A 27,257-nucleotide genomic window follows, 5' to 3' on the forward strand; every position below is an offset into this window, starting at 1 on the left:
AATTCCAGTTTTGTTCTTGAAGTCTCGTTAGTAAACAATACAAACATGGAGTAGGTAAAAAAAATAATATCGAATTCATTCAAAGAAAGGAACCACAAACGTGTCTTACTGGCTCTGTCCCTTTTTTTTTTTTTTTTTTTGCTTGAAACGGGTATTTCATACAATACGTGTACGAATACACCCAAGAAAATCAAAATACAACAACTCACGGAGTGCTGGTGGTAGCTCTCCCTCTCATGACCAAAGGGTGTACTCTGAGTGGTGGGCCGCGTAGGCCGCCACCCAGTCAGCTGCCCCATTGGCCTCTCTGAATACATGCTTGGCCCGAAGGACCCCCCATCTCTCATCATCATCTCAATGTCACGGACCAAGGGGTGGTCTGTGCCGTCTCCCCGTGGCCCCATCTGAATCCATCGAATAACCGTGGCCGAGTCGCCCTCCAGAATAATCGAACTAGCCTGCAGCACCACTCGCGCATGACGCAGACCCGCCCAGGCAGCTCGCAGCTCTGCCCCTGGTACCAATGTGTCGAACAGCTGGCAGCCACCTGCTGCCACCACCTTGGAATGCGGGCCCCGTATGACAAAGCCTGCACCGCCCCGCGCACCGCCATCCAACACCGACCCGTCAAAATTGACCTTGAGGAAACTCGGGGGTGGGGGCTCCCAGGTGAAAAACACCATCTGAGGAGCTGCCGTAGCAGAGGGGGAACCCCAGGTGTCCCGAGCTATCAAAGATATATCCAAAGGGGTGGGCCTGATCTCCATGGCCTGTGCTCGGGCAAGCTCCGCAACAAACCTCGGTGACACCCTGCGCTCTCCGAGAGTACGAGCGTTCCTGGCCAGCCAAATCTGATGTGCTGTGCAAGTCGCTCTAAAGGCCTCCAGCCGGGTACTCGAACTGGCAAGCCCCTGCCGAATCACCTGGAGAAACTGTAGCCTCGCGCTCCGAGCCTCCTGCGAGACCTCGGCCCACTGCCATGTCGACCTCGCCCAAGTGCACTGAAAAAGCACATGGTCCACCGACTCCTCAGCTCCACACGTCCCACACTCTGCGGGGATCCCCCAACCACGCCTGCTCAGCACTGCTCTCGTCGGAAGGCGGTCCCAAAATACCTTTCATAAGAAAAGGGCTGCACGCGGGTGGAGTCCGGACCTCCAGATCCAAGTGCAATCCGGCCCCCGCTCATGCTCTGGCTGGATAACACGGGAAAGGTCTCCCAGCCTAACCCTGGCCCGGCTCGAGGTACCCCAAACCGTAACATCCGGCCCTGCACATCCTGGTAACGGAAGGGATCGAATCCTCGCAGCTAGGTGCGCCCCGAACAGCCGTCGAAGTCTGGTCTCATCCCACTCTGCTCCATCTGCAACTAGGAGATCACATACCCGCAGTCCCTCTACTGCCTCTGTGTCTACCATAGTCGGCCAACACCGCAGAGGAAGGGTGTCTACCCACGGATCGTTGGTCACATCAATGCTCCTGCCGTCCCCTATCAACCACCTGGTGTTTGCCGATGCGATCGGCATGTACCTCCCAATCTCGCACCACATGAAAGAAACCCGGCGCCCCCTCCGGGCCACCTGTAGGACCCCTGGGCTATATCTAGCTGCCATCACCTGACTCCAGAGGCTGTGCGGCTCAAGCATAAACTGAACCGCGTGCCGAGCAATGAAAGCCTCGCGCCTCTCCAGGAGGGACTGCACCCCCAAACCACCCTCACTGGTCGGATGGCAGATCTGCTCCCAAGCCACCAGATGCACTCCGTGGCCCCCACTGTGGGATCCCCATAAGAAGCTCCGAAGAAGACGCTCAATCCTCAACAAAGTCGTCTTCGGCACCACAGAGTTGGCCATGAGATACATCGGCATGGACCCCAACACTGATCTGATCAGAGTCAATCTCCCCATCATGGATAGGGAAGACGCCCTCCATTCCTCCAACCTACTCTGGACCCGCTGTACTAGGCCCGAACACTCTGCCACTCGTAGCCTCCGGCCAGGGATGGGAACTCCCAAGTAGGTCAACATCCCCTCCTGCTCTGGTATCTGCAGTATCTCCCGGATCTCCTGCCGGACTCTGGTCTCCGTGCTGGGGCTGAAAGTGATAGCTGACTTCATGAGGTTCACTCTCTGGCCGGACGTCGTGCAATAGTCCGCCACCACCCTGCGAAGAACCCGTGCCTCAGCAACTCGTGCCTTGGTCAGGAGAAGACAATCATCAGCAAAAAATAAGTGGGAGAGCGGTCGGGCCCCCGGTGTTGGAGTGAAGGCCTCCATCTCCCGGCTGGCGTAGACACGCTGCAAAGCACGTGACAAAATATCAGCACAGATAATGAACAAATATGGGGATAAGGGACATCCCTGCCGCAACCCCATAGTAGACTCGAAAAAAGATGATGGTGTGCCGTTGACCAAAATAGAGAATTTTGGCTCCCGGACACACCCCATGACCCAACCAATCCATCGCCTGTGAAAGCCGTACGCCTCCAATACCCGCTGGAGAAAGCTCCACCTGATCCTGTCGTAAGCCCTCTCCATATCCAGCTTGACTGCCATCAGGCCTCGCCGCTTCGGTGCTCTTTGAAGATCCCACATCATTTCTTGGGCCAACAAAACATTGTGTGAGATATTTCTACCAGCTACAAAAGCCCCTTGCTCATGACTAATGATGCCAGGCAATAGGGGCTTCATCCGGCCCACCATTATTCTTGCCACAACCTTATATAAGGTTGTACACAAGCTAATGGGCCTGAAATGACTCGGCTCAGCAGCATCCTGACGCTTAGGTATAAGCGTGATGAAAGTGGCCTTCCAGTCCTCAGGCATCGCTGCTCGGGTAAAGAAACACTGGATAGCCGCCACCACCGCTCGCCGAATAATACCCCAATACTGCCGGAAGAAGAAGGGAGGGAAACCGTCAGGTCCCGGGGCCTTGTCCGCTGCCAAGGCCCAGACTGCCTCTTGGACCTCCTGTACCAACACCGGTCGGATCAGGGATTCCCTCTCAGCGTCATCAATGCCCACCTCCACCCTCAGTGGGGGATCTCCATCACTAGCCACCTCATCCTCCGTCCATCTGGCGCGGAAGAAGTCAAGTAAAGTCTGTCGGATAGCAGGCTCGCCCACCACCTGATGGCCGGGCCCATCTCGCAGAGAGTGGATCATACTCCGCTGCCTTCGAATGACCGTCGACCGATGGAAAAAACTGGTATTACGATCGCCCTCACTCACCCATTGCACACGGGATTTCTGACGCCAGAAAATCTCATGCTGCCGTAGCAGCGAATGGTGAGTCGCTAGAAGCCCCCGAAGGTCAGCCATATCATCCTCCGAAAGCACCCCTTCTGAGTCTTCCTTCCTTTGCAACTCGGCGATCGAGGACTCTACCCCCTCCAAACGCCGAAAAATGTTACCCACCACCTCACGGTTCCAACGACGAAGCAGCCTCTTGGTCAACTCAAGACTACGTGAGACCCGCTGCATGGCATCCCCACGCACCGGGATGCGCCACGCATCACGAACGATATCCCACGACTGGGGGTATGATAGCCAGACCCGCTCAAAGCGGAAGGGGCTATGATGGACGGGACCCGAAGAGGTGGAAAGAAGCAAAGGACAGTGGTCTGAGGCAATCCGGGGCAGATGACTGACCCGGCAGGTAGGAAATCGGAGAATCCAATCTGGAGTCCCAAAAGCCCTATCTAGTCGCTCCCAAACCCTAGCACTACCTTGCTGATTATTGCACCAGGTGAACTGTGGTCAGGAGAACCCTAGGTCTACCAGGCCGTTCTGCGATGCAAAATCGCGAAACTCCCTCCTATCCACCCTATCCGTGAAGGCAGCACCACCCCGTTTCTCACTCTCCTCCTGAATACAATTGAAGTCACCTACCATCACCGTCGGTATACCCTGGGCGATAAGGTTGGTGATCTCCTGCCAGAGGACTCTCCTGACCCTGTGATCAGTGCTCGCGTACACACCACACAGGACCCACGGAGCGGCATCAGGCTCTGACACAACCATGACTACCTGTTGGGGGCAGTTGTGGAAGACATCGACTGTCACCACACCTCGCCTCCACAGGACCACAATACCTCCCGACAACCCCCGGGACTCAACTGCGTAGGTCTCCCAATCCCGCTCCAAGCGTCGCCTCAGTCGTCCAAGCCCCTCTCCAGATAGTCGAGTCTCACAGAGGAAACAGATCTTCGGACAGTGGACCTGCACTAACCGCTTAAAAGAGGACATGAAGGACGGCTTAGCCGCCCCCTACAATTCCAAGCTAGAATCATCATGGATCACAGTCCACATAGTCGGCCTCAGAACCATCCTCCCCTAGGGTCGCGGGGGCCGCCTCAGGCACAACGCCCTGACTACCTCGCTCCTCCTCCCCACCGCATACAGTGATAACATGACTCATAACTGCCGCCCTGACACGCTGCACGACAGTAGGTGGGTCTGTGCCCCCTCCTACCAACAGTGTCTCGGCCTCCAGGTGCGGAGCAGGGTGATCCCCCGCCTCGTACCCACCTGAAGGGGAGGGACCAAACCGGAAGACCCCATCCGAGCTACGCCCTGAGCCCTCAGAGGCGTCCCACAGCCGCGGGCCCTGCAAGACCCCACCAGAAACCACATGTGGCCCCCCTGGATGCTGGGCCTGGGGGCCCTTGGCCCGCGGGCCATCCTCAGATCCCGCGGCCAAACCTCCCTGGCCCAAAGCATCCAGGTCCCGCTCCCCCAACGTGGGGGAGGTCCGTAGACCAGGTGCAGACCGCGCGCGGGGCGCGTCTGCGGCGCGGGACGCGGCGTGGGCCCGCCCCGCCTGCCCGCGGCCCCGGCGCCCAGACTTCTGGGCGCAGGCCCGTTGGGCTGGCTCAGTGCCGGCCCGTTGGGCTGGCTCAGTGCCGGCCCGCTGGCCCACCACGACGAGCGCACGGGCCGGCTGGGCCACATCCCATGGGCCCCCTTTCGGGCCGGGGCCCGCGGGCGGCCTGGGCCTTTTCTGTTTTTGGGCCTGGGCCGAGGACACGCTACTGGGCCCCGGGTCAGCCCGTATAGGGCCGAGTCCTTGACTCGGCCCCGAGTCAGCCCGCGGAGGGGCGATCCCCCGGCTCGGCCCCGGGTCCACTGACTCGGCCAGGCCATCTCCAAGCTCGCCGGCTGAGTCAGTCAGGAGAGGTCCAAAAGGGGGCACTGCGTGCTGCCCATCCCCCTCACCCCCAGCGGCGACCGGCGGCGCGCGACTTTTGCTGGCTTTTGCCAGCCGTCCGTGTCCGCCGGGGACACCGGTGAGGTCGGCTGAGCCTTTGGGGGTGGTGGCCGAGTCGAGGACGACCCTGATCCGAGGTCGGGTCCAGTCGTCTCCCTCGGCCACGGTGGCCGCCCCTCCCGTGGTGGTGGTTTCTGCCGCGTCGCCACCATCCAAGGGCCATAGACAGGCCCTTGGACCTCCTCCCCGACGCTCGGGGGCGATGGATTAGCCACATCCCCGGTTTCCTCTACCACCGGAGGCCGGTCCCCATCGTTGCGAGCAGCCGTCGGGAGACGACATGCCGCTTCCAAATGCCCCATCCGCCCACAGCGGGGGCAGAGGACAGGGATGCTTTCGAAGACGAAGGGCTGCCACCGCACCTTCGTCTTCCCCTGTATCAGGATTCCCGGCCGAAGAGGTTGGGTGGTGTCGATCACCACTTTCACCCGAGCAAAGCCCATCGCTTGCTGCTGCTCAGTGACCCCGTCCACCCCCACCGGCTGGCCCGCCCGAGCCGCGATGTGGAGGATAGTCGACGTCGACCAGTACTCCGGCGGCAAGCGAGGCAAACGAAGCCACACCATCGCCATCTTCACCGAGTCGTCCCCCGGCTCAAAATCCGGAACCCACGGGCTCATGGCGAGGAGCTGCCCCGCCACCACCCACGGGCCCTCACCGAGAGCCCGGTCCCGGTCCTCCGTCGACCGGAACCTCAGAGCGAGGTGGTCGTTCGCGAGCGGAACGGCCACCACGTCCTGCAACTTCGCACGGGCGGCCACATCCTTGGCCACCCATTCCGCCGGTATCCGGCGGCCAAAACTGCGAGCGACCACCGCCCGCCCCTCCCACTGCTGCCGAGCCGCTTCTATTGGTTCCTCCGGAAGTCGAAGGACATTCGGGAAGCGGCGGCTTAGGCGCTCCACTTCCACGGCCGTGGGCCATTGAGTGACCCATGGCCCCGGCCTCGACCACGCCGCAGGGCGCTCCCCACGTCCAGGTCCAGGTGCCTTACCTTGGCCTCTCGCCGCTCCCTCCGCCGCCTTTGCCGCCGGCTGCTTCCCTCTCCAGTCCATGGTGTCGCAGCCGCTGACCTGGAAGGAACAAGTTAGCAGAAAAACAGAAACAGGGTGTACCAGACTGCCCCTCGCCGGCAGGTTCAGCCGCTGGGATCTGCGCCCTCGTCCGGAAGCTTTGCCGGAGGCTGCCGCAGGCCCTATCGCCCCAGGCTCAGACAACCTCCCTCGAAACTCCCTCTCCGAAGGCCGATACCGCTGCCGACCCCCGCTGCCGTCCCAGGCTCCCCGGTTTAAAACCGGCAGAGTTGAGGACACTCAGAGGGTGAGCACCAGTGCTTTCTCGCAGCCCCGGCTGCCGTGAGTGTCACGCCGACCAACCGGAGCACCAAAAACCAGGCCAAAAGCCCTCAGGCACCGCCTCTGAAACTAGCCGTTGTGCTTTCTCTCACTACGCCAGACTTTCTCTCACTAACGGGATACACTCTTCACGAGAGAGCTTCTTTTGACCGACCAAAGCTTGCTGGCTCTGTCCCTTCCCCAAGATAAAGATAACCTTATGTCCGCAGCCACAACCATATGCCTCCACGAGGGATGCAGTGCTGACCTCGTTTCTCGAGCCCCACCTACATATCTTCCCTCCTATTCTCCGTTCTCTTTTCTCTCCGTCGGCAGCACAATTCCTTCACCATCCTTCCATAACACAAAGGCGGTGGTAATCTCTTCCTGATGGCATCAGTTTCCGCCGCCACCATGGCGATGCCGCAAACATCAGCAGGCCACCGGAAGCCGTTTATCGGCTCCGACACCTTCTTCCACCCACTTAAGAGGCTCCCTGCCCGGGCTGCAGTTTCCAAGACACGAGCGAGCATCCGGGCATCGTCAGTGAAGGAAAAGGCAATCGCTGGTCTGACAGCAGCGGTGGCGGCGGCTGCCACGGTGATACCGGACGTGGCAGAGGCAGCCCAGCCAGGGATCTCACCATCACTAAATAACTTCCTGCTCAGCATTGTGGCTGGTGGAGTTGTGCTCGGCGTCCTCGTCAGAGCTGTCATCGGCGTCGCCAACTTTGACCCCGTGAAGCGGAGCTGAAATGAACAACAACAACCAAAAAAAAAAAAAAAGGCCCCGTGCGATGATATGATTTATATTATAATCGTATGTACCTTAACGGTTACCTGTTTGCTCTTCCTGCCAAAGTGAACATTTGAATGCCGTGTTTCTCAGCTCTTGGATTCTCTCTGATTTTTTTTTTCTGTCCCTTGAAATTCTCAGCTATCTCTCTTGATGCGCACAAGCGTATTTGGTATTAGTTTTGTTTTCGTTTTTTTCTTATCTAGTAATGGGAGGGTAATCTACATTAAGTGTTCTTAGAATGAAATTAGTATTTCGCAATCTTAGAGAAAGATCATAGAATCTTAACAGGGGCCACCACCCCTCCGCCCCCAACCAAATGGAATGCGCATCCCTTGATCCACGAAAAATATGGCTGATGCAAATGTAAAAATTTGCCGGCGTCCATGCAAATTATTCATGATACTTTTAACAACGATCTCTGCTCGTCCATCTACAGTGCGTAGATTATATGAAATGTCGGCAGGAGTAAAGCTTAACCATCCTTTTTTCCCTTAACAGCCCATCAAAATCAAATGAACCTAGTAATCGATCATTGCTCATTTTGATAAGATTCCATCGATCATAGCAGGTGCAACATTAACTTCTTCATCCATGGAGGCCAAAGTGGCAGTGGTTTCTTGTGCCTCCACATTTGGTTACCTAGATCATTTTTGGCTTATTGTGAGAACAGAACCACGTGAATTCATTAACAAAAGAAATGTTACTGCAAGAACAGAAGACCGAACAACTTTATAGAGCAAGTATTGTCTTAACCCGAAACCCACAATCATAGCCTTAAAACCTCATTCAACCTCACACGCTTCCATCCTGGAGAATAAAGGTAGAAAGCCAAACTCATTACTCGCCTGATCTGGTCGTACTACCATGCTTGATAACAACATCAAGCTTGCAAAAATCACCGGATATGGAGAATTTAGCATACTTCAAGAATTTTTTTTTTTTAAAAAAGAAAAGAATGAATGGCATAAAGACCTTCTCATATCAACAACACAAAACAACAGTTCAACCTAGCAACAACCTTTCCCAGCAGGGCGACAACACACACTATTATGTAGTCACTAGGATTCAAATCAAGCAGCGATCTCAAAGAGGAGACACAATAAAATAACTAGTAAAATTTAAACGAGATTGTTAAAACATAAATATGACGTATGATAGCAAGGGAATCAGCTTGCACAATTACACAGTAGGATAGCTCCATTCCTACCATACCTATAACCAGCAATATCCTTGACCACCAGGAAGAATATCTATACCTATAAACAGATTGGAAGATTTTTTTCCCTTTTGAGCACTTTATGAGACCTATAACAATAGCAGGGAAACCCTAAAAGCCCGAGAGATCCACAGGAAAGTAGAGGTTAATCAGATGATCGAATTCATAGAAAGATGGCCTCGGAGGCTGAGACACCCGTCTCCGGGAGTGGTCCGCAGCCTAGGGCTCATGTGGAAAGGGTCTTCTACCAGGAGACGGTGGAGTCTAATCAAAATATGAGAAAAATAGTTATCCAGATTCCAACCAAAATAGCAACGGAAATCAAATGCCTATGTTCCTCTAGTATCATCACCGTAGCAGGGAACGGAACGCTCGGCAACAAATCCAAATGAGTAAGATGCTGATACAGGTCCAGTGATACAATAATGAAGTTCTCTACTTTTTATCTCATCAAACTGCAAGTAATGCATCCATAAAAAGGTCTCTAACTAAGATCACATGATGCAAACAATGGTGCATTTGATTTTCAGAATGAGAATCAGAATGATCATATTCTCATTTAGTTGGTGACTGAAATCAGAATGACATTTGAATACTAAATGAGAGTCAGCATTGAGTTTTGGAGGATAGAGGCATTCCTATTCTCTGAAATTAGAATAGGAATGGGATTCTCCCAAACAAACAACCAGAATGGAAGTCCCTTATGCCTATTCTTATTCTAGAGCCCATAAATCCCCTCAACCAAACATGCCCCAAATTCACTTTGTATGCCATCACTTCGACCAACATTGAATCAACAAAACCCACATCTAGCAAACAGATTAAGCCCAAATACACAGAAAACCTGCTACACCCAATAAAGACTTAACTACAACCGCTATCTTAACTATACTGTATACAAATCAGTATATACAATCAAGGCTTTCTGAAAAAATAAAAAAAGAAAAATAACTATTAAGTACTCTAAGTGAAACATGCTGCCCATCTTTTCAAAAAATGTAGAAGAAAACTCAATGGATAACTCTAACAGCTTATTAGTAGAGAGAGGCATTCCTATATACAATCTTGCAGTTTGCAGAATTTCAGCAAGGAATTAAATTGTCAGGAATATCCGATTAAGAACGGCCTATCAAAGACGGGTAATTAATCATAGATGAAGAGGAAAGAGCAAGAGGATGGAGATACATTCATGAAAACAATCTAATCCATCTCCACAATGGTTATTTCATCAAGATCCTTCTGCACTGGTCAGCTCATAATATGGACGCCGAGATAGAATATCGGAAAAATGATTGTTGACATACCCAATGAAAAGATTGGGGTCCAACTGCCCATTTTCTCCAAACTTAATGTAGCAGAAAACACTTTCGGCTAGAAATGCATAGTAGAAGAGCATAACACCGATACACACTATCCTGCACTTTCGCTGATGAAGAGGATCCATCCAGGTCCAATTAATGTCCTAAAACCACTGAAAGAAACAGAGAAAAATAGGATACACACCAATATTAACTTCATTTCTATCTTTCTGACTATGTCTGATCCCATAGGATAAATATAATATTAAGCAAGGAATCCGAAAAAACTCCATTTAAATAACTACCAAAAGCACATAAATGTATAAATATATTATATATATAAGTTAATCTATCATGTAATAAGAGAGTAAAAATTTATCTTCAAGCCTTTTTCAGTGAAGAAAATATGGGGAAAATGATTGTTGAGATACCCAAAAGAATTAGGGTTTAACACAACTGCCCATTTTCCCCGAAATGACTGTAGCAGGAAACACTTTCGGCAAGAAATCCATCGTAGGAGGGCATAACGCCGATACACACTATCCTGCAATAACCAAAGGCTTTCTCATTGGCTTTCTGATTTCTGATTCGAATGGAAGTGAATGGGTTTTTTTTTTTAAAATAAAAAAAGCTTTTCTTTTCCAAGATTCATGAGAAAAGACGAAAACCCGAAATACAGAAACATTCTGATTCGATTGGGAACGGAAAAGAAAGATCCGTACGCCCTCAACGGTAATAAATTGCTGGAGTTCTATTCGTGAGGGAAAAAAATCGAGATTTTTTTTAAAAAAAAAATCGGAACAAAAACAGGGAATAAATGCATTCAAAGAATCTATCACCTCGAAATCCAATCATAAACGACGAATCGACTCGATTACAGCCGTTACATCGATTCTAGGTTTCAGCCGCCGTCCACCGAGAACCTAAGAGGAAAAGAGGTTTCAATCGAAAACCCTAGTTCTTTAGCGGTCCTTTGGGGACGATATATAGAGCCGTAGCTAGGAGAAGGGGCCGACTCCCCTGATCGAACCGGCATGTCCCAAGCCGTTAAGGAACCGGACCGGATCAGAATTCACTGGTGTCCGGAGTCTGGACCGGCTTTAGAGAAGGAACGGCATCGGGTGAATTCAAACCATCCTCTCTTTTCTTTTTTAATAAAAGTCCATGAACTTCGTAAAAAAAAAAAAATAAATCCATGAACTCTTTTCATAGTTTTCCATCACTGGGAACGTTGTATGTTAGCTGGGCAACTATTTTGTGCGGGATTTCTTTGTTTCCGAATTATTTCTTTTGCATTTTTTTGTTGATAAATTTTTCAAGAGAGGTAATTTATCTTATCTCTGTTTTTTGAAGTAATGCTAAGGGAGCCCGTTTCTTGCCCACGAAAAATTCTCTACACCCAGTTGTTCACAAACACATTGACGACCAAACAATTAAGTTTAGTTGTTATCAAACACATGGTTATCGAATAATAGGTGAGTTGTTCACTAACACACCATGATTGAACAATAAGTTGGCAAAAAGTGCTTAAAACAATTTGTCACAACCCAAAATCTCACCGGCACATGAAACTAACCACAAGTATTATTTGAATATATAAGTACCAATATAAAACTAAACATACGTCCATAAAAATCCTCATATAAACAGTAATGTTGTATATTTGTAGCTTCTATTTGCTCGTTACTTCTTGAAAGATACAACTAGATACAACTACAGTATGCATGACACAGACGCCCTGGTGGTAATTGCAAGATCACGGAGATTGATCTACACGTCAAAAGAGAGGGAAATCTACAAAATTTGGAGGAACTTGCAAAGTAGGGAGTAATACAGAATAATGTCTATGACCTTTTTAAGCTGCATAAAGGATACGACTGGAGAAGCTAAAATTCAACGTACAAAGCAAAGAGGAATATACTCCTGAAGTCCTGGTATTAGTTCTCAAATAGATATCGCATTAAGAGGTTCAAATACAAAAAGGCTCAGCCAAATCCTAATCGAGTCTAGGAATAGAAATCCAGCCTATACCTTCATTTCTAGCACAAAGTTTTGATCCGAAGCACTAGAGGTGGCAAACACCGGACATGGGCTAAAAATACGAACACAAAGCACAAAGCATAAGATACGGCAAACAAATCTCTAAAACACGAATCAGACCACGTAAGGAAGGTTCAACCTTATGAATAGTTGAACTTTATAACCTTCCCATTAATCATTCCTTATTTGACTGCAGAATCATGATTATTGAATCAATCCACCAATATTTCAGCTGATGGCAAAGTGCTCATTATCAAACACAGACACTGAAGCGTCAGAAAAATATGGTAGGGAAACCGAGATGAACGCGACAAGGGATAAACTACGAACTGGAAACAGATGCCAGTGATCAATCTTCTGATAATCCTAAAGAAAAAAATGTTCCACAAAAGCTATTCTAGTTGAACTAAAGATTAAGAAAAATGAGGAACAAGAGATTTTGATCAAGTTCAGATAAAACAAGCAAATCCTTTACTACACATGGAAGAAATTATACCTCAACATTTAACAGGACAGGCAAACTCTTCTTTGAAAAAGGAAGACAGCATTTATAGACTAGTTAAACACCCGATGATCTCCTATAAAGGACTCAGCTAATTTAAGCCACCGGGATATCTATCTCCGTGGCCATCATTACAGGTGGCCTCAAATACTCATCCTCATCCTTTGGCGTGTGAATAGTGACCAAATCTGGCAGAGGTGTTGTAGGGCCTTGCTTGCCCTTTGGATCCCAATCCAGCCTAATCTTGACCTTGATCCCAAGAACACCCTAATAAAAGAAAACTAATGAATCTCATAGGTTAGATACAAATGTAAAGACCTTAGATGAAACTTCCCTCTTAATTTTAATACAATTGTAATTTACCAAATTATTGCTTTGACTTAAAGGAAGCATAAATTGAGTGAGAGATCATAAGCCATAAAGCAAAAGAGGCAGCGAAGAAACAATCACCAGATGCTATAAGAGTAGAAAACTAGGCACAGGAAGGCATAAACAAAGCAAACATGTAAATACATTGAAAAAGAACCCTTATGTGAATCGGCAGCCTTATGAACACAAATATAGGCATGGGACAAACCTAAGAGTCTCAAAATCAAATACTGTTAGAGAAAATTGTTTTTTTTTTCTTTTTATATGTGTTAAAATGTGCTTGATATAGCAGAAAGCTGCAGATGGGTGAGCGCATTTTGGTATTATTAATGTTAGTAATTATTAATATCAGAAGAAAAAAATGAAAGGTAACAACCCATGATCATTATTAGAATGAGATATGGTGCACGATGATCATAGCATGCTGGCAACATCAAAATGTTATGAGCCTATAGCCACCTTCACAACAAAACCACCTAAATCTACCATATTTAAGAGATTAATTATAAAAAGGGTTCAGAAAAGTTTAAGTCGAGTTAAACTAAACATCAACAGAACCCCAATATCTATATGACAATCTTAGATATATTGCCAGATGGGAATATCACAACTGGCTTCAATATTTTTCAGGTGCAGGCGATACAAGCCAGGAGTAAATATTAATTTATAGCATGCCAACTCCAATCATCCAATGTTAGGTAACTTCAATCAAAGAACCCAGAGAACTACTGAGTTTGGATAAAGAGCAACTAGTAAAAAGAAATCTTAACCAATAGCTAAAGGGCTGAAAACAGTTTGCAGATGAGGGGCTAACCTGTCTCAGAAGAACATGTCTCACTGCTGAGTCGATATACTCATTAACAGGCTGGCCAGAAGAAATCATGTATCCATCCTTGAACTTCATGGATTTAGCACGTTGTGCCCTAAGCTTTCCACTTACAATCACCTACAAAAATCATAGGTATTAATACATAGACCTTCATGATAGAAATGAAATCATTTGCATGAATAATAACATACCTCACATCCCTTGGCACCACTTTCCATGATAAACCTCAGAACACAATAGCATGCCCTGAAACCAAAAAGGAGATCAGAAACAAAATAGTCTAACTCTATTGCTAAATTATTAAGACCATTTAAAGCATCAGAGTCAACAGAGATTGCATGATCAAGATAGAAAAAAATTTATTATGATGTTCAGTTAATTACATCAAACCACATCATGTTACCACGCTTCAAAGTATAAGCATATCATTTTTTAACCACTTGATGCATCAATAAGAGATTCCAAAACATGTCTCTGATTTTTCAGCCACTTTAAGTTGCAGGTTGACTAACAGTTAGCATTCTCAACTAGTCCATCATGTAGCTTCTGTGATAGGATTTGGACTTAGATCCAACTGAGACAACTAACCCATGGTAGGAATATGGAAAAAACAAGATGAAAAAAATGCAGAGTAAAAATCTACGACAAGGTAGATCAAATTTGAAAGCATGGAAAAAAGAAAAGAATGAATGGCATAAAGACCTTCTCATATCAACAACACAAAACTACAGTTCAACCTAGCAACAACCTTTCCCAGCAGGGCGACAACACACACTATTATGTAGTCACTAGGGTTCAAATCAAGCAGCGATCTCAGAGAGGAGACACACTAAAATAACCAGCAAAATTTAAACGAGATTGTTAAAACATAAATATGACGTATGATAGCAGGGGAATCAGCTCGCACAATTACACAGTAGGACAACTCCATTCCTACCATACCTATAACCAGCAATATCCTTGACCACCAGGAAGAATATCCATACCTATAATCAGATTGGAAGATTTTTTTCCCTTTTGAGCACTTTATGACACCTATAACAACAGCAGGAAACCCTAAAAGCCCTAGAGATCCACAGGAACGTAGAGGTTAATCAGGTGATTGAATTCATAGAAAGATGGCCTCGGAGGCTGAGACACCCGTCTTCGGGAGTGGTCCGCAGCCTAGGGCTCATGTGGAAAGAGTCTTCTACCAGGAGACAATGGAGTCTAATCAAAATATGAGAAAAATAGTTGTCCAGATTCCAACCAAAATAGTAGCGGAAATCAAATGCCTATGTTCCTCTAGTATCATCACCGTAGGGAACGGAACGCTCGGCAACAAATCCAAATTATGAGTAAGATGCTGATACAGGTCCAGTGATACACCAATGAAGTTCTCTACTTTTTATCTCATCAAACTGCAAGTAATGCACCCATAAAAAGGTCTCTAACTAAGATCACATGATGCATGCAAACAATGGTGCATTTGATTTTCAGAATGAGAATCAGAATGATCATATTCTCATTTAGTTGGTGACTGAAATCAGAATGACATTTGAATACTAAATGAGAGTCGGCATTGAGTTTTGGAGGATAGAGGCATTCCTATTCTCTGAAATTAGAATATGAATGGGATTCTCCCAAACAAACAACCAGAATGGAAGTCACTTATGCCTATTCTTATTCCAGAGCCCATAAATCCCCTCAACCAAACATGCCCCAAATTCACTTTGTACGCCATCACTTCGACCAACATTGAATCAACAAAACCCACATCTAGCAAACAAATTAAGCCCAAATACACAGAAAACCTGCTACACCCAATAAAGACTTAACTACAACCGCTATCTTAACTATACTGTATACAAATCAGTATATACAATCAAGGCTTCCTGAAAAAATAAAAAAAGAAAAATAACTATTAAGTACTCTAAGTGAAACATGCTGCCCATCTTTCCAAAAAATGTAGCAGAAAACTCAATGGATAACTCTAACAGCTTATTAGTAGAGAGAGGCATTCCTATATACAATCTTGCAGTTTGCAGAATTTCAGCAAGGAATTAAATTGTTAGGAATATCCGATTAAGAACGGCCTATCAAAGACCGGTAATTAATCATAGATGAAGAGGAAAGAGCAAGAGGATGGACATACATTCATGAAAACAATCTAATCCATCTCCACAATGGTTATTTCATCAAGCTCCTTCTGCACTGGTCAGTTCATAATATGGACGCCGAGATAGAATATGGGGAAAATGATTGTTGAGATACCCAATGAAAAGATTGGGGTCCAACTGCCCATTTTCTCCAAACTTAATGTAGCAGGAAACACTTTCGGCTAGAAATGCATAGTAGAAGAGCATAACACCGATACACACTATCCTGCACTTTCGCTGATGAAGAGGATCCATCCAGGTCCAATTAATGTCCCAAAACCACCGAAAGAAACAGAGAGAAAAATAGGATACACACCAATATTAACTTCATTTCTATCTTTCTGACTATGTTTGATCCCATAGGATAAACATAATATTAAGCAAGGAATCCGAAAAAACTCCATTTAAATAACTACCAAAAGCACATATATGTATAAATATATTATATATATAAGTTAATCTATAATGTAATAAGAGAGGTAAAAATTTATCTTCAAGCCTTTTTCAGTGAAGAAAATATGGGAAAAATGATTGTTGAGATACCCAAAAGAATTAGGGTTTAACCCAACTGCCCATTTTCCCCGAAATGACTGTAGCAGAAAACACTTTCGGCAAGAAATCCATCGTAGGAGGGCATAACGCCGATACACACTATCCTGCAATAACCAAAGGCTTTCTCATTGGCTTTCTGATTTCTGATTCGAATGGAAGTGAATGGGGGATTTTTTAAAAATAAAAAAAAGCTTTTCTTTTCCAAGATTCATGAGAAAAGACCAAAATCCGAAATACAGAAACATTCTGATTCGATTGGGAACGGAAAAGAAAGATCCGTACGCCCTCAACGGTAATAGATTGCTGGAGTTCTACTCATGAGGGAAAAAAATCGAGATTTTTTTTTAAAAAAAAATCGGAACAGAAACAGGAGATAAATGCATTCGAAGAATCTGTCGCCTCGGGTTCAAATCAAGCAGCGATCTCAAAGAGGAGACACAATAAAATAACCAGTAAAATTTAAACGAGATTGTTAAAACATAAATATGACGTATGATAGCAGGGGAATCAGCTCGCACAATTACACAGTAGGACAGCTCCATTCCTACCATACCTATAACCAGCAATATCCTTGACCACCAGGAAGAATATCCATACCTATAATCAGATTGGAAGATTTTTTTCCCTTTTGAGCACTTTATGAGACCTATAACAACAGCAGGGAAACCCTAAAAGCCCTAGAGATCCACAGGAACGTAGAGGTTAATCAGGTGATCAAATTCATAGAAAGATGGCCTCGGAGGCTGAGACACCCGTCTTCGGGAGTGGTCCGCAGCCTAGGGCTCATGTGGAAAGGGTCTTCTACCAGGAGACAATGGAGTCTAATCAAAATATGAGAAAAATAGTTGTCCAGATTCCAACCAAAATAGTAGCGGAATCAAATGCCTATGTTCCTCTAGTATCATCACCGTAGGGAACGGAACGCTCGGCAACAAATCCAAATTATGAGTAAGATGCTGATACAGGTCCAGTGATACACCAATGAAGTTCTCTACTTTTTATCTCATCAAACTGCAAGTAATGCACCCATAAAAAGGTCTCTAAATAAGATCACATGATGCAAACAATGGTGCATTTGATTTTCAGAATGAGAATCAGAATGATCATATTCTCATTTAGTTGGTGACTGAAATCAGAATGACATTTGAATACTAAATGAGAGTCGGCATTGAGTTTTGGAGGATAGAGGCATTCCTATTCTCTGAAATTAGAATAGGAATGGGATTCTCCCAAACAAACAACCAGAATGGAAGTCACTTATGCCTATTCTTATTCCAGAGCCCATAAATCCCCTCAACCAAACATGCCCCAAATTCACTTTGTACGCCATCACTTCGACCAACATTGAATCAACAAAACCCACATCTAGCAAACAAATTAAGCCCAAATACACAGAAAACCTGCTACACCCAATAAAGACTTAACTACAACTGCTATCTTAACTATACTGTATACAAATCAGTATATACAATCAAGGCTTCCTGAAAAAATAAAAAAAGAAAAATAACTATTAAGTACTCTAAGTGAAACATGCTGCCCATCTTTCCAAAAAATGTAGCAGAAAACTCAATGGATAACTCTAACAGCTTATTAGTAGAAAGAGGCATTCCTATATACAATCTTGCAGTTTGCAGAATTTCAGCAAGGAATTAAATTGTCAGGAATATCCGATTAAGAACGGCCTATCAAAGACCGGTAATTAATCATAGATGAAGAGGAAAGAGCAAGAGGATGGACATACATTCATGAAAACAATCTAATCCATCTCCACAATGGTTATTTCATCAAGCTCCTTCTGCACTGGTCAGTTAATAATATGGACGCCAAGATAGAATATGGGGAAAATGATTGTTGAGATACCCAATGAAAAGATTGGGGTCCAACTGCCCATTTTCTCCAAACTTAATGTAGCAGGAAACACTTTCGGCTAGAAATGCATAGTAGAAGAGCATAACACCGATACACACTATCCTGCACTTTCGCTGATGAAGAGGATCCATCCAGGTCCAATTAATGTCCCAAAACCACAGAAAGAAACAGAGAGAAAAATAGGATACACACCAATATTAACTTCATTTCTATCTTTCTGACTGTCTGATCCCATAGGATAAACATAATATTAAGCAAGGAATCCGATAAAACTCCATTTAAATAACTACCAAAAGCACATATATGTATAAATATATTATATATATAAGTTAATCTATAATGTAATAAGAGAGGTAAAAATTTATCTTCAAGCCTTTTCCAGTGAAGAAAATATGGGGAAAATGATTGTTGAGATACCCAAAAGAATTAGGGTTTAACCCAACTGCCCATTTTCCCCGAAATGACTGTAGCAGGAAACACTTTCGGCAAGAAATCAGCAAGGAATTAAATTGTCAGGAATATCCGATTAAGAACGGCCTATCAAAGACCGGTAATTAATCATAGATGAAGAGGAAAGAGCAAGAGGATGGAGATACATTCATGAAAGCAATCTAATCCATCTCCACAATGGTTATTTCATCAAGCTCCTTCTGCACTGGTCAGTTCATAATATGGACGCCGAGATAGAATATGGGGAAAATGATTGTTGAGATACCCAATGAAAAGATTGGGGTCCAACTGCCCATTTTCTCCAAATTTAATGTAGCAGGAAACACTTTCGGCTAGAAATGCATAGTAGAAGAGCATAACACCGATATACACTATCCTGCACTTTCGCTGATGAAGAGGATCCATCCAGGTCCAATTAATGTCCCAAAACCACCGAAAGAAACAGAGAGAAAAATAGGATACACACCAATATTAACTTCATTTCTATCTTTCTGACTATGTCTGATCCCATAGGATAAACATAATATTAAGCAAGGAATCCGAACTGGAAACAGATGCCAGTGATCAATCTTCTGATAATCCTAAAGAAAAAAATGTTCCACAAAAGCTATTCAAGTTGAACTAAAGATTACGAAAAATGAGGAACAAGAGATTTTGACAAGTTCAGATAAAACAAGCAAATCCTTTCCTACATATGGAAGAAATTATACCTCAACATTTAACAGGACATGCAAACTCTTCTTTGAAAAAGGAAGACAGCATTTATAGACTAGTTAAACACCCGATGATCTCCTATAAAGGACTCAGCTAATTTAAGCCACCGGGATATCTATCTCCGTGGCCATCATTACAGGTGGCCTCAAATACTCATCCTCATCCTTTGGCGTGTGAATAGTGACCAAATCTGGCAGAGGTGTTGTAGGGCCTTGCTTGCCCTTTGGATCCCAATCCAGCATAATCTTGACCTTGATCCCAAGAACACCCTAATAAAAGAAAATTAATGAATCTCATAGGTTGGATACAAACGTAAAGACCTTAGATGAAACTTCCCTCTTAATTTTAATACAATTGTAATTTACCAAATTATTGCTTTGACATAAAGGAAGTATAAATTGAGTGAGAGATCATAAGCCATAAAGCAAAAGAGGCAGCGAAGAAACAATCACCAGATGCTATAAGAGTAGAAAACTAGGCACAGGAAGGCATAAACAAAGCAAACATGTAAATACATTGAAAAAGAACTCTTATGTGAATCGGCAGCCTTATGAACACAAATATAGGCATGGGACCAACCTAAGAGTCTCAAAATCAAATACTGTTAGAGAAAATTGTTTTTTTTTCTTTTTATATGTGTTAAAATGTGCTTGATATAGCAGAAAGCTGCAGATGGGTGAGCGCATTTTGGTATTATTAATGTTAGTAATTATTAATATCAGAAGAAAAAAATGAAAGGTAACAACCCATGATCATTATTAGAATGAGATATGGTGCACGATGATCATAGCATGCTGGCAATATCAAAATGTTATGAGCCTATAGCCACCTTCACAACAAAACCACCTAAATCTACCATATTTAAGAGATTAATTATAAAAAGGGTTCAGAAAAGTTTAAGTCGAGTTAAACTAAACATCAACAGAACCCCAATATCTATATGACAATCTTAGATATATTGCCAGATGGGAATATCACAACTGGCTTCAATATTTTTCAGGTGCAGGCGATACAAGCCAGGAGTAAATATTAATTTATAGCATGCCAACTCCAATCATCCAATGTTAGGTAACTTCAATCAAAGAACCCAGAGAACTACTGAGTTTGGATAAAGGGCAACTAGTAAAAAGAAATCTTAACCAATAGCTAAAGGGCTGAAAACAGTTTGCAGATGAGGGGCTAACCTGTCTCAGAAGAACATGTCTCACTGCTGAGTCGATATACTCATTAACAGGCCGGCCAGAAGAAATCATGTATCCATCCTTGAACTTCATGGATTTAGCACGTTGTAACCTAAGCTTTCCACTTACAATCACCTACAAAAATCATAGGTATTAATACATAGACCTTCATGATATAAATGAAATCATTTGCATGAATAATAACATACCTCACATCCCTTGGCACCACTTTCCATGATAAACCTCAGAACACCATAGCATGCCCTGAAACCAAAATGGAGATCAGAAACAAAATAGTCTAACTCTATTGCTAAATTATTAAGACCATTTAAAGCATCAGAGTCAACAGAGATTGCATGATCAAGATAGAAAAAAATTTATTATGATGTTCAGTTAATTACATCAAACCACATCATGTTACCACGTTTCAAATTATAAGCATATCATTTTTTAACCACTTGATGCATCAATAAGAGATTCCAAAACATGTCTCTGATTTTTCAGCCACTTTAAGTTGCAGGTTGACTAACAGTTAGCATTCTCAACTAGTCCATCATGTAGTTTCTGTGATAGGATTTGGACTTAGATCCAACTGAGACAACTAACCCATGGTAGGAATATGGAAAAAACAAGATGAAAAAAATGCAGAGTAAAAATCTACGAGAAATAGGACATGTTTTAAGAAAGCGGAGAATTGGATAAACCAGTGAGCATGTTGCCAAAACAGACTTATTACATGAAAGCTAGCTAGTTTAATTCCATGAAGCTAGCCTTGTTCGTATACATGGCAATGTTGATATAGTCGTCTTCCCACACAAAGTTGGTATTCAATGACCTATTTGCTTGATAGATGACAAACCCTCAAACAACCAGATGGATGATAAACCTAGAGGAACTGACACATGAAAGTGAACCAGTAAATATAATGAAATGTTTAGGGCAGAAATACATGAAGATGAATAAATTAAATACATTGTTGGGACAAAAATACCTCAAACAGTAATTGTAAAATGGAACACAAGAAGTTCCAAAAATGAGGAATATGGGACATCATACAAAATAAATAACAAGGCATGATATACATGGTCATATAAATTTAAAGCTAATTCCACTGCAAACATAAATATATATGCATAGAACTTGTTTTTTGGGAAAAAAACACATGCCAATACTGTACAAGCTAACCTATATAAGTTCAAGAAAAAAACACAAAGCAACAAGAAAAGGCAAGTAGAATCTTTGAAGAATTCTACACTATCAGTCTCACAGACGTAACTACTAACATGCAAGAAAATTGCACTTATAACTTTCCCAAACAAACTCTCTCTTGGGACGAAATAGATCTCTGACATCACCATGCTAGGTTGGTAACAGAATAGAAATAAAATAGATTTTCCCAATAGAGTCAGACTAAGAGTAAGAGATTTAATTCTCTGGGGAGTGCGGACAGCAATAACAAAAATTGTGCATTTCTTTCATTTCTTTTATTACATTTTTGATCTTTAAATTTTAGTACACGCTTCATTATTATGGTTAAGTTCCAAAAATCTGGAGTTAATGTTACTTCTCGAAAGTTAAAGCAAGTTTTCAAACCTCCCACAGTAACAATAATGCCAAACAATATTGGTTCCAGTCCTTGAAAAATTAACCAAGACTGCAAACTAATTTTGACTTCTGATAATAAGGCAATCCTTGTACTAGCACAGCAACAGTTTTTCTGTAGTATAAGCTTCACATAATTTCATTAGAATTCTTTCCACAGATAATGTAGGTTTTCACTAAAATAATCCCACAACAGCATATGATCACACCTTTCAAGAAATTTCTCCCCAAAGCACAAAGCAATAGAATAACAAGAATATATTTATTGCACCAAATTACTAGGAAGGGCAACAAAAAAATGTAGTCATCCTCAGACACAACATTGGTATGAGGAACCAATCTGCTGTAAAGATGACAAAAAAATAACAAGCTACAATTAGAAGCAAACTCCAATAAACCAGCAGGCTAATATTGTACAGGAAACCTATATAATTTTTTATAAAAAGAAAAAAAAGAAAAAGGCAACTAGAATCTTTAAATAATTCTACAGTATCAGTCTCATAGATATACTTACAAACATGCAAGAAAATTGTACTTAAAGTTTCACAAACAAATCATCCCTTGTAATGAAATAGATCTCTGACATCATCATGCTAGTTTGGCAACAGAATAGAAGCAAAATATATTTTCCCAAATGAGTCAGACTAGATTATCAAATTCTCTGGGACTGTGGACAGCAATGACAGCCATTATTAAGGTTAAGTTCCCAACACCTGGTCCTAATGCTAGTGCACAAACTAAAAGCCAGGTTCCCAACTTCCAATGATAACAATAATGGCAACACTAATAGTTCCAGCTGTTGAAAAATTAAGACAGGGAACTAATTTTGACTTCTGATAATACGACAATCCATGCACTAGTAGCAGCAGTTTTTTTTGGTATAAACTTCACATCATTTCATTTGGTCTCTCTTTCTACAGAAAATGCAGGTTTTCATTAAAATGTCGGCACAACAGCATATCATTGCACCTCTTGAGAAATTTTCCCTTCAAAGCACAAAGCAATAGAATATCAAGAATATATTTATTGCACAAAATTACTTGGAAGGGAAACAAAAAAATGTAGTCATCCTCAGACACAATATCGGTACAAGGAACCGATCTGCTGTAAAGATGACAAAAAAATGGCAAATTTCAAGTCCAAGCAAACTCTGATAAAACCAGAAGAAATATTGTACAAGGTAAGCTATATAAGTCAAAAAAAAAAACAACAACCAGAAAAAGGCGACTAGGATCTTTAAAGAATTCTACACTTTCACAAACAAATGATCTCTTATGATGAAATAGATCTCTGACATCACCATACTAGTTTGGGAACATAATAGAAGCAAAATAGATTTTCCAAATAGCGTCAAACTCAGATTTTTAAATTCTTTGGTGAGATGTGAACAGCAATAACAAAAAGTGTGCTTTTTTTTTCCATTTCTTTTTGTACACAGATAAACTTTAAATTTTCAGTAATATCAAGACTGCGAGTAAACACTTCATTGTTATCGTTAAGTTCCAGATACCTGGTCTTAATGTTAGTGCTCAAACTAAAAGCCAGGTTTCGAACGTCTAACAATAACAATAATGCCAAAATTAATGGTTTCAGTCTTCGAAAAATTAACCAAGACTGACAGCTAATTTCGACTTCTGATAATAAGACAAGCCATAAACTAACATAGCAGCAGTTTTTCTATAGTATAAACTTCACATCTTCATTAGGTCTCTCTTTCTACAGATAATGTAGGGTTTGTCAATAAAACATCACCACAATAGCATATCATTGCACCTTTGGAGAAATTTTCCTTCAAGGCACAAAGCAATAGAATGACAAGAATATATTTATTGCACAAAATTACTTCAAAGCACCACAAAAAAAAATGTAGCCATCCGCAGACACAACACCAGTACGAAGAACCAATCTGCTGTCAACATGACAAAAAAAAAATCAACTTCAAGCAAACTCCAATAAATCCACGGGCTAATATTGTGCAAGCTAACCTATATGAGTTCAAAAAACAAAAAGAAAAGGCAACTAGAATGTTTGAAGAATTCTACAATATCAGTCACATAGACAAACTTATGAACATGAAAGAAAAATGTATTTAGACTTTTACAAACAAATTAACTCTTGTGACGAAATAGATCACTGACATCACCATGCTAGATTGGCAACAGAATAGAAGCAAAATTGATTTCCCCAATAGAGTCAGACGCATTTTAAATTCTCCAGGAAGTTGGACAGCAATAACAAAAGGTGTGCCCTTTTCTTTCATTTCTTTTTGCGCATATTTGAACTTATATTTTTCAACAATATCAAGAATATGAGTCCATACTTCATTATGGTAAGTTCCTGGCACCTGGTCCTAATGTTAGTGCACGTCCAGGTTTCAAACTTACAAATAATAACAAAAATGCCAACATTATTGGTTCCAGTCCTCAAAAAAAAATAGCCAAGACTAAGAACTAATTTGACTTCTAGTAACAAGACAATCCATCCACTAGCATGACAACTATTTTCTGCAGTACAAACTTAAAATCATTTGATTAGGTCTTTCTTTCCACAGATAACATAGGTTTTCATTAAAATATCCCCACAACAGCGTATCATTGCACCTTTGGAGAAATTACCCTTCAAAGCATAAGGCAATAGAATAACAAGAATTTATTTATTGCACAAAATTACTCGGAAGGCAACAAAAAAATAGTCATCCTCAGACACAGTACTGGTACAAGGAATCGATCTGCTGTAAAGATCACAAAAAAGAAAATAGAATCTTTAAAACATCTTTAAATAATCTTTAAAGAACCTTTCAACTTCCAGCAAACTCCCCTATATCCACAAGCTAATTTGTACAAGCTAACCTATATAAGTAAAAATAAAACAACAAGAAAAAGGAAACTAGACTCTTTAAGGAATTCTACAGCATCAGTCACATGGACATACTTACGAACATGCAAGAAAACTGTACTTTCACAAACAAACGATCTCTTGTGCTGAAATAGATCTCTGATATCATCATACTAGTTTGGTAACGAAATAAAAGCAAAATAGATTTTCCAAACAGCCTCGCAACAAAAGCATGCTTGGACATTCTTGCATGAATCAAACATATTGGCCCATCCTACCCACATTTTTGAAGAGCCCGCTGACATCCCAACGTAAATTCCAGCCGATACACCTGTTGGTCCATAAGAAGTTTTTTTTCTTCCTACAACTTTCTGGCTTTTTTTTGGAGAAATTCGGCCCAATTCTGTTGGATTACCCAAACAGGCCCTAAGAGTATTAATTTCTCAGGGGAGATGTGGACAGTAAAAACAAAACGCGTGCTTTTTTTCATATCTTTACGTGCAAATTTGAAATTTAAATTTTCAATAACATCAAGATTATGAATGCACACTTCATTATAAGTTTCGGACACCTAGTGCTAATTAGTGCTCGAAACTTAAAGCCATATTTCAGACTTCCAAATCATGGTTCGTCATACCAGCCAGAATCGGATGGTACGGAACTATTGTACCGTACCAGTTCGGTACCAGAATCCGATATGGATGTCATACCGACAATCAGTATGCCAAAAAATTCATACCGTACCAGCACTGTACTAGTGTGGCACCGGTATGGGGTCCAGTACCAAGACGGCGAACCTTGCTTCCAACAATAACAATAATGCCAAAACTAATGGTTCCCGTCCTTGAAAAATTAACCAAGACTGAGAACTAATTTTGATTTGTGATAATAATAAGACAATCACATTATTTCCTTAGGTCTCTTTCCACAGATAATATAGGCTTTCATTAAAACATGCCCACAATAGCATATCATTGCACCTTTGGAGCAATTTCCCTTCAAAGCCAAAGCAGTAGAATAACAAGAGTATATTTATTACACGAGATTACTAGGAAGGGCAACAAAAAAATGTAGTCATCCTCGGACACAACATCGGTACGAGGAACCAATCTGCCGCAAAAATGACAAAAAATAACAAATTTTCAACTTCAAGCAAAATCCAATAAATCCGCAAGCATTGCAAGACAACTCAAAGAATCAAAGAAATACAAACCAACAGGAAAACCCACGTATTTTCTAAATCAAGAACGAAAAACAAGCGTAACAGAATGGACATTTTAAAGTTAAAAGACCCACAGACCTCCGAACAGCGAGGCCTCCAAGGAGTTTGTACCGAAGCGACTCGGCCTGCGCAATAGCCCAGAGTCCCCTATTGTTAACCTTCTCAGCATACAGCTCGACGCTGTTCTCCGGAAAATTGAATCTTTTCTGGACCACTGAAGTCAATTCCCTAATCCTTCTCCCCTTCTCACCTAAACCCCAAACCAAAATCCTAATTACCAACTGCAAACCCTAGATTCGTGCTCCAAAGAATCTAAAACAATGGAAAACGAGCAGCAAAGGAGATCACCGAGTACATTCTGGGTCCGAGTAGCCCTGATGATGATCTCGGTTCTCATGGGGGTAACCCTAACCTCGACGCCGGAGTAGCCATCCTCCGCAAGCTCTCTGGTGAGCACCTCGTTCAACTCCGCGAAGAAGACTCCATCGGCCACGAACTACAACGAGAAGAATCAAAAAAAAAAAAAATCGAAAAATTGTCAGGAATTCGAGATTGCGAAAACGAGAAAAAAGAATTCGATCAGAGTAAGGCGGAACTTTTCGCTTCTTGCTTATCTGAGTCGCCATGATCTCCTATCACGGGGGGGAGACAGACAGGGCGGGGGTTAAGATCGGCGGCTGCTTCTTTCCTTTCTTCTGAAGCCCTAGCTTAGCTCATAACCCTGGAATTTTTATCTACGCCTATTAAAAGTTGCTTATGCTAAGTACTCTGGAGTCCTAAAATTAGATAGAAACAAAAAATTATATCAATATTTATTTTCAACGAATACAAATGGGATAATTAAACTGTATAATCATGAAATCAAAAGTATTACTACATAGATAATAAATCAAATTAACAACATAGTAATATAATTATTTATTTTTAAAAAAATTAATAAATTTATATAAAATTAAATAGAGTTACAAATAAAATCGGATATTCGAATATGGATCGAATAATCAAATAGTTGTTTAACAATATTCATATTCTTTTTTTTT

General features: G+C 42.8%; 1 protein-coding gene, 6 non-coding genes and 1 pseudogene across 15 annotated transcripts; all 8 read right to left on the minus strand.

Moving 5' to 3' along the window:
* Positions 1-121: 121 nt before the first annotated feature.
* LOC103712746 (40S ribosomal protein S3-1) lies at positions 122-26,967 on the minus strand. 9 transcript variants are annotated; one of them, XR_005512113.1, is made up of 8 exons: positions 26,814-26,966; positions 26,566-26,713; positions 26,296-26,467; positions 20,768-20,822; positions 20,562-20,693; positions 13,846-13,900; positions 13,640-13,771; positions 12,039-12,737 (listed from the first exon to the last, which is right to left on the minus strand). XR_005512113.1 is itself a non-coding variant. In XM_039127139.1 (6 exons), exons 1-6 carry the CDS (start codon positions 26,841-26,843, stop codon positions 2,320-2,322), a joined length of 729 nt encoding a protein of 242 aa, XP_038983067.1. In that variant the 5' UTR covers positions 26,844-26,967; the 3' UTR covers positions 122-2,319. The 9 variants fall into 9 exon arrangements, 7 of the variants coding, with proteins under 7 accessions (XP_038983067.1, XP_038983070.1, XP_038983071.1 ...); XR_005512112.1 differs by lacking the exons at positions 12,039-12,737; positions 13,640-13,771 and adding an exon at positions 19,374-19,646 and having other exon boundaries at positions 26,814-26,967; XM_039127139.1 differs by lacking the exons at positions 12,039-12,737; positions 13,846-13,900; positions 20,562-20,693 and adding an exon at positions 122-2,511 and having other exon boundaries at positions 26,814-26,967.
* On the minus strand, positions 9,892-10,038 carry LOC113461316. Its single transcript, XR_003383531.1, has one exon. It is a non-coding gene; the product is annotated as a small nucleolar RNA snoR135 (small nucleolar RNA).
* LOC113461315 lies at positions 10,317-10,465 on the minus strand. Its single transcript, XR_003383530.1, has one exon. It is a non-coding gene; the product is annotated as a small nucleolar RNA snoR135 (small nucleolar RNA).
* LOC113463180 lies at positions 15,879-16,025 on the minus strand. Its single transcript, XR_003386936.2, has one exon. It is a non-coding gene; the product is annotated as a small nucleolar RNA snoR135 (small nucleolar RNA).
* LOC120111255 lies at positions 16,307-16,455 on the minus strand. The gene has a single exon (XR_005512331.1). It is a non-coding gene; the product is annotated as a small nucleolar RNA snoR135 (small nucleolar RNA).
* On the minus strand, positions 18,176-18,322 carry LOC120111254. The gene has a single exon (XR_005512330.1). It is a non-coding gene; the product is annotated as a small nucleolar RNA snoR135 (small nucleolar RNA).
* Positions 18,602-18,714, minus strand: LOC120111256 (annotated as a pseudogene).
* LOC113461683 lies at positions 18,900-19,046 on the minus strand. Its single transcript, XR_003383974.2, has one exon. It is a non-coding gene; the product is annotated as a small nucleolar RNA snoR135 (small nucleolar RNA).
* Positions 26,968-27,257: the final 290 nt, after the last annotated feature.

This window comes from Phoenix dactylifera, chromosome 6, assembly GCF_009389715.1.
Source record: "Phoenix dactylifera cultivar Barhee BC4 chromosome 6, palm_55x_up_171113_PBpolish2nd_filt_p, whole genome shotgun sequence".
NCBI lineage: Eukaryota > Viridiplantae > Streptophyta > Magnoliopsida > Arecales > Arecaceae > Phoenix > Phoenix dactylifera.